This window comes from Echinococcus granulosus (genome assembly GCF_000524195.1).
Source record: "Echinococcus granulosus chromosome Unknown EG_S00023, whole genome shotgun sequence".
In the NCBI taxonomy this organism is placed as follows: domain Eukaryota; kingdom Metazoa; phylum Platyhelminthes; class Cestoda; order Cyclophyllidea; family Taeniidae; genus Echinococcus; species Echinococcus granulosus.
The window spans coordinates 162,081-175,950 of NW_020170403.1; the positions used below are offsets into that span (position 1 = coordinate 162,081).

Sequence of the window (13,870 nt, forward strand, 5' to 3'; positions counted from 1 at the left end):
ATGGGTCGTTACCATCTTTACCGATACCTCTTCGCTGCCTTATTACTCGCCCCGACTGCGGTCAGTAGCCGTGTTAAAAAGAGATCGACACTTGATACGCTATATGCTGAACTCTCTGTAGTTGAGGAACAAGATGTGGATACCTTCGCAGAGAATTTGGATTTCATCACCCGGCAGACTCTAGAAAGAGCAAGAATACAATGGGCAGACTTGCGTCCCCGTCAAATAACCTTACTCGAACCAAATCCCTACTTTCGCATCTGCCTTAACGAGGCATTGAACACCTCTTTCCTTTGCCTCAAGAAACGCATTGACCGAGAGCAGTTGTGTCCCACTGAGGGCGTTTGTTGCTCACGTTTTCAACAGCATCAAAAGCCCTTCGATGCTCTTGCATCTCCTACGGGTGAAATGCGACAAGATGATTGCTCGATGTCCCTCATTCTGATGGTGGATTTGGTTAGTATCTTTGATAACGTCATGCAACAGCGGCTCCTATCCCTCTCCATCCGTGTGTTGGATATAAATGACCACGCCCCCACGTGGCAGCTCCAAAGAACCTCGCATCCACTCGTCCGATCGTCTAGCGACCACAGTCACTTAAATGCAGGCATCCCTGTACTTAATTTGCCGATTAGGGAGCACACAAAAGTGGGGACAAAGATTGAGCTTCCAGAAGCTATGGATCCTGATGCCTATCCAGAAAATACAACAGTGAATTATGGCATAGAATCAGATGTGGATGGTCTATTTTCACTCGAATGGACAGGAAAATCTAGAAGCATCTCAAATTTTATCGACTCAAATCCACCACCTTACAAACTGTGGTTGGTATTGAATAAGGAGCTGGATCGTGACAAGCAGAAATCGCATCAGGTAAAAATATTCGCAGTGGATGGAGGAGCTGTGAAGCCGCAAACTGGATACCTCATGCTTAATATAACTGTGGAGGATGTGAATGACCACCCACCGAATTTTGAGAAAAACAAGGATCTGGTTTGGGTGCTGGAACACAGTCCTATCGGGAGTGTTATTTATAGACTACGAGCAAGTGATAAGGACGAATCGGATCTGGGTAAACTGGAGTTTGGACTTGCTGCCTCAGTGACCTCGCAGGTTGCTAGTCTCTTCGTGGTGGATAAGCGTACAGGTGAAATTAGGGTGCAGGGTGAACTGGACTACGAGAAAATAACCTCCTATAAACTCTCTGTGACGGTTACGGATGGATTATGGTTTGATGAGGCGGTCATAGTTGTCGGTATTCTTAACATTAATGATCATCCACCTGCTATTAACCTTCATTCACACCTCACTGCAACATCGCGATTTCATCTCTTTGATCCTCATCACCGTGTTTCCGGCTCACAGTTAACCATAGAAGTTAAAGAAAATGGTCCACCGGATCAGTTGATAGCAACCTTTACTGTAACGGACGGCGATGATGCAGCAGAGGCGAGGTTCCTTCGGTCTAACAATCCTATCCGGGACGCCTTTCTACAGGCTAATGGACTCAGTCTTCAAGAGGCCACAGAACGGCTAAAACAACCTCCGCGATGCAAACTCAATAACGAGATGATGGAGATTGAACTCCTTAATCTTGACAGCCAGTCACACAAAGCTAGATTTCAGGTGCGTCTTGCTAAGAAGCCGTTGGATAGAGAGGTTTCCGCCAAATATTTGGTCCGAATCGAGTGCTGGGATCAGGCTGACCGATTTGGTAATCACATCCTTGTGCAGAGTAATTTGGTGGGTTATAGAAACTCTTTCTCGCGTTCAAAAAGCGTGGTTTTCACCGTTGTTGTTTTGGACGAAAATGACTCTGTACCTCAGTTTGTGGGACCTCTGGTTGGAAGCATTGCCGAAGGTCAGCCGGTTGGAACTTTAATCTCCCAGATTACAGCAAACGATGCAGACGACCCGTACACATTGAATGGACAAGCTGGACTACGTTATTCGATCGTTGGTGAACCTGATGTCACTTATGTTGCTCAATCAAATCCCTCAAACCTCACTTTCCCCGTAAACACGCAAGGCGTGTCCACGTGGCTCACACTGGATCCAAGAACGGGTGAGCTTCGATCAGCAGTCATCTTTGACCGTGAGGTCGTATCCTTCTTCAATCTAACCATAAGTGTTACTGATGGTGGGGAGGAGACTAATTCCAGCCTCAAACGCAACAGCGCCTTTACAACAGTTCAAATCACCGTCTCAGATGTCAACGACTGTCAGCCTGTATTTGACACACTTGTCTACCAGCTAAATATTAGCGAAAGCGCAACACCACCTCTGTTGGTGGGAGAGGTGCATGCAAACGACTGCGATGCTGATGAAACAAACCGGCATCTCTACTACTGGCTTCAACAACAACCTTCAAATTCCACTTCCGCTGGTCGTTGGTTCACTGTTTCACGTACGGGTGAACTGTACTTAGGTTCTAAGGTTACAAACGATGGAAAGGTACACGACTGGAGGCCTTTGGACCGGGAAAGGGAGGAACTTATTGTCCTTGAGGTGCTTGCAAGGGATCATGGTCAGCCATCGTTGACGGGATCAGCGCAAGTCATCATCCGACTTCAGGATGTAAATGACAATTCACCCGTCTGGCATTTTCCGAAGCCCAATGAGCGTGTCATCAATATCTCCTTGGATGCTTCCGTTGGACAGCGAATAGCTGAAGTAAGTCCTGTTACAAGCTAATAAGTTAGGAATTCGTATTAAAGATTAATCTACTTCCTCCGGTGTCACGCAATATTTTTCGTACCCCTAAGGATAGAAAAATAAAATTATTCTACTTTCGATACTCTGATCTGGTATGAGTGGGTGAATTAACGCATCTGTGTTCTAATCAGGTCCTTTTTTACTAATGCGTCTCTTAATCTAAATGCTTTTATGCTCTCTTATAAAGAGGGGCTTTTAGTAGGAAGCATTGAGGGCCTTATTTCTTCTCGTTTCTTTTTATACACACCTGGAAGATGTTGACGTATAGCACATTATGGGCTTCAAGTGCCTCCTGTCGTGCCTACTGTGATGATTTAAAAACCTTACACCTGCCTACTTTCCAGCTTGCTTTTTTTGTCTGCTTAAAGTGGTAAACACGCAACACAGTCCACAACTCTAAGCCCTTACACTTGTTCCCGATTTCCCATGTCAATAAATGTAGCTAAACAGATGGAGCACTGCTGCTTGTTTTTTTTCTCTCAACTATGCTAGGAATTTTTCCACATTTGTTTTTCTTTGGACATGGGAAAAAGAATACGTAAAACTTATCCTCATAAAACGCATTCAGCTAGTCAATTTCAACGATAGGGCGTTCTGTGCTGATGTATGGAGGAGGTAAGGCAAGTGTTAGGATACGTAGGTGTCGTCGTTTGACTTAAATGCCCATATTGATAAACCCTTCTGAAGGGACCTTTACATCTGTCTCTAAAAAACCGCACTTTTAAATATCACTTGGCAGAATATCGAGGTTCTCTTTTTTTCCCAAGTGCTGTGACAATATCAGAAGTGACATTTAATTACGATGCATCTCCCTCTTCCTTCCCTTCTCCCACAGTCCGAAACACTAAAGCTTAAAAGTGCATCTAAGCTTTTGTTCCCTTAGCTGACATTGAGTCAATTCGACCGGTCTTTTTTAGGCCTCCATCACCATTCCCACTTCTCTATTTATGAGTCGTGGAACTATTTCTGTAATATGAAATTTCTCCACTCGAATCCCCAAATCGGAAATAATTTGTGCTTAACAGTAGCAAACATCCTGCCTGTCCCTTCATTTCTGAGATTAGCATACAAAATAAGGCTATAATGATGCATGAAATTGTTCAAATTAGATCAGACCAATGGGCGACCTAAACATTTAGAAGCCTTCAACATCGTAGGAGTTAGCTTCAGGTGGCATGTCTTTGAATAGGGAGTTTAAATAGACCTCCAGCTCCACGGTTTCCCACAAAACGCCGACTTTCGAGGCTTTATTCAAGTCTCGTTTTTTCTTAAAATAGAGCGTTTAACAGCCACATATTTTAGGATATATGCACGATGCCAAAACCCCAGTTATTCGAGGTGACAGTTAGCAACAGCTGTGCCTTTCTATTGGCATCTGGTGCACGAAAAAAGAGCAAATAGCAAATTATCCACCTTGTTGTGTACTGAGCTTTGACAGGTTGAGCAGACGTCTGATTAAGGCTTGTATTAATTGGAGTCCTGCATTGAAATGCTTGTGTTCAGCTTATCAGCCGGGCCAGCCTTGACACATTGTCTGATCATATGGTGGGGACCAGGCGGGATTTTATAAGTTACCTCTCTGCCACGACATTGGGGAAAATAATTCTGATTAGAGGTCGATCAGTAAGTATTCCATCGTTATAGACATGCTTAGACCGTGAAGTAGATATTATTCCTTTTTCTGGACTTGATACTTCTTTGCGTTCCACGCGCCTGTTTCTGGAATCATCCAGTAGTTCCATTATAGACTTTGGTATGTACGGGCGACGCACAGTACTGCAATGTAGTGCCATTGAATTGGTTCAAAATCAGGGTCACTGCCAATGCGGATTCCCGTGGTCTGGCTAACTTAGGCATATTTATTTTGTCCTTTTGTGATTCCACATTTCGCCTGTACAAACACGCACAGACATTCACATTCAATCACAATATGACCCCGATTTGCGTCATCCAGTCGGGATTTGGATGGGCTGCGATGACTAAGGGAAGTGAAGGGGAAAGCGTGTGTAGGGGAGGCCACTGATAATCCTAACACATCCATGGTTGTGCCTGGGTCGTTTCCTTTATCCCGCGCCTGTTGGCAACGCTTTAAACGGTGCTTCTCAGATTGGTGCGCCTTTAAAATGGCCCTCAATATCCATGCTGTGGGAGTAAATTTACCGATTCCGACTTTCTAGTTACAAAAATTGGCTTTGATATCTACGGTTGAAAAGAGTAAGCGCTCCAAAACCGTGCTTCTAATTATGAATTGGTGCATTCTCCGATTAACAATGGAACGTTTAGACAAATTATCAACGCATTTTAACCATTGCTGGGTCAAGTCAACCAGATTTTCATTGTTTTGATACGAGACCAACTGTCATTTCAACTACTGCTCTAAAACTGAACAACGTAGTTATCCTCAGGCTAATCACATCTGACGCTCGTTTGAGCGTTTTTAGGGAAAACTTATCCGTTTGCGACACGACTGCGTCTAACCAGTCTTCATAAATCGAGCGAGGTCACATGTCGTGCATTGTGACGTGAGAGCCCAGATAAGAGTGCTCGGGCGTCACTCATGGAACTAAGTTCCGTTGTGGAGACGACGCAGCATCAGCACGAATAGCACATTGACGTTTTCCAATCTCAAAAAGGCACAAATAGGGTCCCGATTAAATGGTTTTGCTATAACTAAACACTTTACACTTTAATTTATGCTGATAGTAGCATAAACCATGCCGAAATTATCAAATTACCGGTTTGAAAGCTAATTGTAACTGCTAAGTTCTCGAAAGCCTCCTCTAGAATTATTTCAAGCCTCATTAGAGGGGAGAATTTCATGACCCTCAGCTTTTTAATTACGCTCTAATCGGTGCGTTCTAAGAAAGCATTTTCTGAAAATACATGCACTTAACTTTACGCAGAGCTTTTTACTGGAAAGCAGTTTTTGAACCTTTTGTGGGCCCAAGTTTATGCAAAACAGAATTGGAAAAAATGGTTATGTTTGAGCTAGATTCGTCACCTCCGTGGAGAGTCATCTTGTTACTGCTTGCTGCTATCCATTTTAACAAAGAACAAACACTCCACTCCCGGTTTTATTCCTCCTTCCCCATTTTTCATTTTATGGAGTCCCTCCTTCCCGCAAGGGAGGAGGGGCCCCCTCGTTTTAAGGCGAAAGGCCATTCACCTACGCCATGGAGATGTGCAGTCCAGTCACGCCTAGTCATCCTTTCCCAACTATTTTTGCCAGTGGGTGAGCTTGAGGTGACACTGATGATACATGGCGCTTCCCTTGATTTTGCCTCTCCTGCCCACTTGCATCAGAGCTCCGGGATGCAGGCCTGACGCCTTTTTACAACCTATCCACCAGTAATCTCCGTTGTATTATTTTGTTCTTTGGTAAAAAAAAACTGGCATTGTATCGTGGTCACTTCTGCAAAGATGGACATTTGCTTTCTAAAGGTAACAATACTGCTACATTTAGCAGATGTGTGTCTTTTAAACAAGTCCAGTGGGAATTGAGAGTTATAACTGCCTTTTAACGGTCGTTTTGCACAAAGAGCTTCAGTGATGCCGTATTTACTATTAAAAAACCGCCACCACGGCAGCATTTATCAATTTCTTGTGTCACAACATTCAAAAGTAAGTAAATGCAGAGCCCTCTTGTCCTACAACTACCACTAATGAAGTTAAAAGGAAATACTGAGGCTGTTCGTACTCCTGCTCAGGAGGAAGCTGTGGGGTCGTCTACTGCTAATTTCACCATTTATGTGAGCTTCAACGGTAGACCCTGTGCTTTTCTTTTAAACCAAGGTTTTAAGCTATGGTACGATTCCTAAGTGATGAGATTCTTCATTATTTAAAAGGTCGATGCTTTTGAAAAAGAGGAGTGCCTGACGGATCAGGAAGGAAAGTTATTTCAGCAGGAATCTGCATTCTTCTGTTGTTTTGCAGTTTTTCAGATTTCAGACGCTTTGTCAAACTCTATCCGGGTCGAATGGATATATTTGGGTGACAGGCATACTTCCGCCTGGTCATGTCTTCACAAATAGAAGGAGTTAGATCTGTTGGAATTTTGAGCATCCCTCAAGTTAAGTTCCTCACAGACATGGGGGTTAATAGGTAAATTATTTTCTCACAAGTTCTGCTCGGGAAAATTTGTTTGAGGACTAAATGTAAAAATTTTTGGCGTTTTATGTTTGCATACATCCTGGCAAAGTGAGGTACTTTTGGATTGTAAATGAACTTAACGTGCACGCCCTGTGAATTCAATCGCTTCCATGGCTGAAGGCAATAAAATTAAATGGAAGTATAAATAAATATGTGGATATATTTATGTATATTATATAAACTTATGGCCACTTCTCCCTCCCTCCAGTCCTTTGTCACCCACCTGCCCGCCCTTCTGCTGACCAAAATGGTCACGCGAGGCGGCTGCTAGGCGAGCGCTAAACTCACCGCAAATGCATGCTCGGTCAAGGCGCCAGGCTTGGCACTAGCCATTCCGGTCCAGTCAAGGGGATCGGAAGGCAGTAAAGGCGAGGAGGGGGGAGGGGGGCAGGTGGGGGCAATATGGAAGGATACTTCTCTCGCCCTCGTTCTCACTTTCTCTCTAATGGTCTACACGGGCACCTTTCCTTCTTTCCCTTCCCCTGTCACATGCTTCAGCCAAGTGAAGTCTCAGCATCGCGTGCGCCCATCTGCCACCGTCATTCGCTCCCAAGCAAGTATGCTCGTATATACACTCAGCCCACTGAAGTAAATTTGCTAACAATGCTGAAGAAAAGGCGCTTAAGTTATTGCTTATGGAATAGGGTACTAGGAGTACAACGTGCCTTCAAAACGTTTATATCAAGCGAAAAAATTCTGCCACTTTGGAATGCGAGATCTGTTATGACTCAATGTAATTCAGGACACCATTTAAGTGTGCGGCTGGTAAATATCTGACTAGTGAACGATGCGACAAATTAAGAAACTTCTCCTGGGTGATAATTTTCTTGAAAAATTGAGCGGCTGGTCGGAAGTTGAATCCAGCAATTAATTTTTGGCCATTGGTCTGGTTTTTTGGAATGAGAAGTGAATAAAAAAGCCATTGATTTACTCAAAGTGTTTAGAAAATGGATCCTGAGTATTGAATTAGCTTTAGCGACGTCCTCACACCAGTCTGGATGTAGATCTACAGTCGTCGAGGGTAGCCCACGCGGAACTCCCGGGGTCCCATTTTGCTGATGTGGTTGTTGAGTCACGGGAGGTTTGAATAAATCGCGTAATAACATGCAAAAATTGAATGTACACGTTTTTGTTGAACAGCTCTCTTCCCATTGTGACCTCTATACCTTGAGCTCCCCGTAATTTTGCCTGTTTGCCGACACGGGGATTGTTTGATAAAAAACTTGCTCACGAGGCGAAAAATGGCATCATACGGTGAGCCTCCAGCACACAAGAAAGGTTTTTGGACCAAAAGATAATGATGGCTCCTCCATACTTCAGTGGATTTCATCCATCCCGTTCCCCTGTTATTAGAGCACTTTGAGCAGTCGTTTTCCAGAGGTTTTCAGCGAAACTGCATAATTACCGCAACACGTGGATTTAGCAAATCGTCTTAAAGCAGAAAGTGTAAAAGAGCTGCTTGAAGAATCGTCCTAATTCAAATTCTCTACATCTTTGTGACATTCATTATTAGTCAGCCAACTATTTGGTGTTTATACATCCCTGCAACATGAATGAAGCCTTAAGCCTTCAAATTTCATTTACCGTACACTTTTTCTAACCACCCGCACTAGCAGTCACTTTAGGGATGATTCCAAAGCACCCATTTTCTGTTCCGCTTCATCCCTTCCTATGCCGCATAACTTTTAATATGAATATTTATCAAATTGACACTTCTCTTGTGACCAAAAAACTGCAATGGCTGCCTCCTGTCAATGCTACTTTTTTCACAGTAAGGAATTCATTGAAGCACCAATAGACGTACATATATTCCTTGTAAGGGATAAAAAATTCAACCATTACTCATTGCTCTGTCACTAATACAGCCTTGAAATTATTCTCAATGCCTTTGTTACAAGGAAAAAGAGGGGTTGGGAATAAGTATGTTGGTAACAAGGGAAGACCTCTAAGCCAGAGCTGCTTTTCTGATAGAGTGACACTGGGACACAATCAGTCGCATCAAATAGGCACAAAGGGATCACACTACACACCTTCAGCGTGACTTTTATTACTGGATAGAGCATTAATCCGCATGATGTCCGACCCATATCCTATGCCACCCGCGTCCGACTCCACCCTCTCCTTCTCCTTCAATGGCGTTAATATAGCACCCAAACATTGTTAGCGGTTAGATTAAATTGTGTCTCTCCTGGGAGCTGTTTTGTGTGGGTGGGTGGGCGTGCCACACGAGCATGTATCGATAATGAAGCAACGGCCCGGTCCTACCTCTTCCTCCTCCTCAACTGCTTTAATTCTGTAAATGCTTGCAAGATTGGCAAGAGGCATTGAGTGGGGTCACAGATCAGTTGGACACGGTTGAGGGGCTTTAATAAATACGCACGCGGGATACACAGTCGTAGACTAAGTGGAATGAATGCATGCGATGCAGCATAGCGAGGGTGGCATGGTAAGTGGATATCTTCTATACGAATTGAAATGGGGGTATGCTTACCCCTACCAATCATCCAACGGCTGATTGACTAGTTTTGAGAGCAGGGTAAATTAGTCCATTCGTTGGGCAGATTATATGGCATTTATAAACCCGAGGTCTCTCCCTCTATCCCGATGCCAAAATGTTCAGTGACGAGTCCAGGGTAGTATTTTTTAGTTTATGAATAATAAAATATTAATCCATCAGATGAAGCCTCACAGGAAAAAAAATAGTTGCGTCAGATTTGAAAAGACTCAAAATAATTGGTACCTACTTAATCTATCTCCATACACTACTTGAAACGCCTTTACTTCCAGATTCATAAGGCCTCTGACCAAGAATGTTTCGATGGAATACTTCCGCCAAATTCCAATCACAGTTGGATAGTGGAAGATTTTAGGAGAGTTCCGTGTGTTTTGAATACCTTTTGTCCATTTCATAAGCTATAATCCCCTCTTCGTTGACACTGAAAAAGTTGCTGATTCAAACGATTGTGTTAATTTAACACGACTTTTACATTTGTTTATAATCTAGTAGGAGTGAATTCCAGGAAGAGGGATGCGAGCTAGTTCTACCACTTTTTATGCAAATCTTCCATTAACTCCTATGGATAGAAATAGCGGTCAGTACAACAATTCCACGAATTAGGAATGCTGAAAGTTCAGTAAGAAACCTGTCTTTCGCGACTCGGAGCTAATGTCACTAATCATAGGATGTATGGGACAATGCTTGCCTGTCCAAACAACAAGGCATGGTGCCCGCAAGGCATTGTTTATACCACCCAAGAATCAGGTTCGGAGAGGATAGGGAGAATGCGATAAGCAAAAAACCGCTTTCCTGAGAGAACAGAATGTTCCCAGGTGAATGAGTCGGTCGGTGGGCGTTGCTTCAAAGTGCACTGCCACCATCGCCGCCACCGCTGCTTGACCACTTTACCAGTGTGGGGAAGGGGAGGCAGGAGAGCTTGTGGGAGCGGGTCCACGCACGCTAACAGCTGCTGCAATCTGATAAAGCCCACCGCGACGACGGAGTCAGGGCCGTGCAGCAGGTAGGCACCTGTTGTATGTCGGTGGTGGCGGTGGAGGCACAGGTGGAGCGGGAAAAGGCGCCGCTCCGACCGTTCCGTGAATCAGTAGCCTTACCTGCCGCAGAAGATAAAAAAGTAATTAGTAGATGCACGCTATGTGTGGCGGTGGCGGCAGCGGCAGCAACCACTGCAGTAACAGCAGAAAGTTAAAAATTAGACCGCTTTGGCAGTAAGGTATGTGTGTTTGTATGCGAGAGGGACAGAGAGAGTGGGAAAAGGGTGGCAGTTCCAAATGGGTCTGCGGGCCGTGCATACACTCCATCTCAGTGAAACGAGTTACCCCAAAATGTTATCACTTGTCAACTGAGTAATAGCATTTGTCGCTAACCGCCACAACCATGAGTAATATTTAATAAAGAGCATTCTGCATAATATTTGAATGTCATAGCCCTTCAAATTGTTTTTGGAATCGCAAACTGTGTTGTGGTTCAGTTGACGAAGTGATCGAATCTAAATTGTAAGCTTTTTATGGTTCCATCTATAGACAATGTATCAGTGGTAGCTATGGCGTAACGACGGTGCTCTGTAACTTCAAATAGGTGCATAGAGAATAACTGGAATAAATTTCTGGAAGTTATTGCAATTAACGTGCTATAAGGATTAACAAGCACCAGATGATTTCTCAATCACAACGCCTAGGAAGTTGTTCTTAACTTAAAGATCTCATTTTTAATGCTTCGTATGCTTTATATTTACATATACTTAAATTGCGCGATTGAATTGGGTAAGATTTTAATTTCTCCTACTTAAAATCAGAAAAGATTACTTCTCCAATAACGCGGTATCCGTTCCACCCAAATTTAGGGAAACATCTCAAGTGACATTTAAATCGAATGTGAAAGCCCTCTTCTTAGGCCCGCCTAAACATCTTCTTCTGTAGACAAAACTCGGTTAATGCATTTCCATTTTACCAAATTTAAATTCAAAGTAGGATTATTTAAATATTTGATTGTGTTTTGGAGTGACAAAAAGTGGCGTTGCTTAGCCATCCAGGGGAGATAGATCGCTCAAAAAACTCATTCTCACACCTTGACATGTTGGACATGCACAGCTGTTGTATCCATGATACCCGTCCAGCGCATACAGTAGTGAATCACACGCTCAAAGGACCAAACTTTCGCTACCAATTTTTTCTGCTACACCAGACCTAATTTTTGTTCAACACCAGCGACTTTCAGTTTGATCTTGAGAAAATCATAGGTGTTATAGAAAAAAAAACTTGTCAAAAGAAGGTCATATGCCAGTTTTACGGATACTTGGGCAAGTTGTGGGTTCATGGACAGCAAAAGTCGATGTTGGATCCTCGTTTGACCATCTTTTTGACCACGTTTCTTACATTCGCTGGGTAGGCATTGTCAAGGCTGCTTAAGAAAACTGATTTGCGGATATTTGTGCAACCATTCAGTTGGTATTGACATTACAAAATGTTTTTAGTTAACCATGACGCTAAAGTGGACAGACTCCTTTTTTTCCAAAAAACTGAATATCCCTGGACTATGCTAAGCCTAACCTGGAATGCAAGTTGCTGTATTTGATGTCGTTGGGATGGTCAATCATTTCAACATTTTCCATGCAAATTATGTGTCGGACCAAGTTAGCATTCATTTTCTGCTACGCGGGGAATTTTAAACAAAAACGGAATCGAACATTGAGAAAAATCATCAAAATATGTTAGAACGTCCTCTCTGCAGTCCTATTGGTGGTACCTGTGAATGATAAATGTGACCATGAACATACCGAAGTGTAATGTTCCTCGTTCATTAAAATGCAACGGTTCCCGTAACACCGTTAAGCAAAAGCAGAAATCATAAAACGGAGTTTGACTCGTGCATATAATTTTGCATATCCTTTTACAATACCTCTTGGGTAATGCGTAGAGATGTGTCCGGTAGATATGTACATCCAGGTAACCCACCATCAATGCTTGCAAACGCGTTTAATCATGGAAATTTCATATGGGTGGTCCCATTTTTGCCTCGTGGTGTGGCTTGCTCCTTGCTAATCTGAAAACAAAAATAAGGTAGGGTTCTGCCTTAAAAAAGAACATTATTTGCTTTTTGAGTTTGAGAGATACGTTATAATTTTGCTGGATGAGCAAACACTTGTCATATTTGTACATCATTACAGGGAGTAGGTGCCTACATCACTAATTCCTCTTGGCACTTCTACTGAATCTGGAGTTTTGTTTAGGAACTGCATAGGAGAAGCAATGTGCAGGTCTTCCCTTATTGCCATCACTAGTCGTAAGAACACTGGCCTATAAGCAGAGTCATTCAGTAAGGAACAAGTTTAGACAATTTCGTGGGGATAAGAATTGATGTCTTTTCGCCTTGCTTCTCTGTTCTCGCTTCAGTGCTGCCCAGCTATGTACCCATCTAGCTTCTATCCAGCTAGTAGAGCGGTGGGGGGTGTGTCGCTTGTTCACTTGATTGCCACCATACAAGTACCGTAGTCAGCTCGGTAACAACTTTTTCTAATAGTTTACAGCCACAACTAGTGTCACCTAAGTTGAAAATAGCTCTCTTACAGAACACAGGACTGAGGCAGTTGCTGTAGGCAGACGTCATTTCCAACCCTTCTGTTAGGGTTCGTCACGGATTATCCCATTCACAGCTTATGCCCTTCTTCTGTCACGTTAAAATTTAGCATTCAGTAGTAGAAATAATGATAATTATACCTTAGATTGCTGCGACCAAACTGGCACTCCGAGTCATTCCTGAAGATAAATGATAATACTTAAGTAAAAAATGTATTATCGACGTAGGGAGGGGCTAAGGAGCTACTGGCATGGCCCGGAGGCGGAGTCTTAAGTGTCCATGAAACAAAATAAATAAATAAAGTCGTACAGACACCACTAAATAGCTCTGATTAGAATAGGGCAATTTATTTAGCAGAAAAAATGTGTATTTGTACCTACTATATAGAGTGCAGTAAGTTGATTCAACGCAATCTCAGCCCCATGATACCAAAGTGGAGACCTAACCACATGAAATCGGAGAGTTTTCTTAGTTAAATATATCATTACAGCGAATATCGTCTTACTGTAGAGTCCCCTTCTTCCTTCAGGGTCTTTCTTCATTAGAATTTTTCTGTGAGCGTCAGCTTATTGCGAAACAGGGACGCATATGATATGATAAAATCGCATCATAGAGGAGATGCTACCCGCCATGTTAGTAATAGTGAGGTAGTGAAATTAGCTGGGATTCTGGAACTGTCTTCTCTGCAAGGCGGAGTGAATCGGAAACCTATCAAAGAAGCAGTACCCAAGACTTCATTATGATCTACTGCAAGCACATCCCGCCTGTCACCCGCTTTCGGTGGCAACATTTGCTTTGGCGGCAACATAAGGTGTTGTCATTTTAGTTGCTGTTTATAACTGGGTCTGATGCATTTCCTTAAAGAATTTTTCCGTTTTATCTAAATCCCCTTCCTTCTTGTTGTCGGACATA

At 43.1% G+C, this 13,870-nt stretch overlaps 1 protein-coding gene across 1 annotated transcript; it reads left to right on the top strand. All coding sequences in view use genetic code 11, as the record gives it.

Moving 5' to 3' along the window:
* On the top strand, window positions 1-2,694 carry EGR_03969 (Protocadherin-19; the record flags this gene model as incomplete). The annotated part of the gene is made up of 1 exon (XM_024493218.1): window positions 1-2,694. One exon carries the CDS (start codon window positions 1-3, stop codon window positions 2,692-2,694), a length of 2,694 nt encoding a protein of 897 aa, XP_024352317.1.
* Window positions 2,695-13,870: the final 11,176 nt, after the last annotated feature.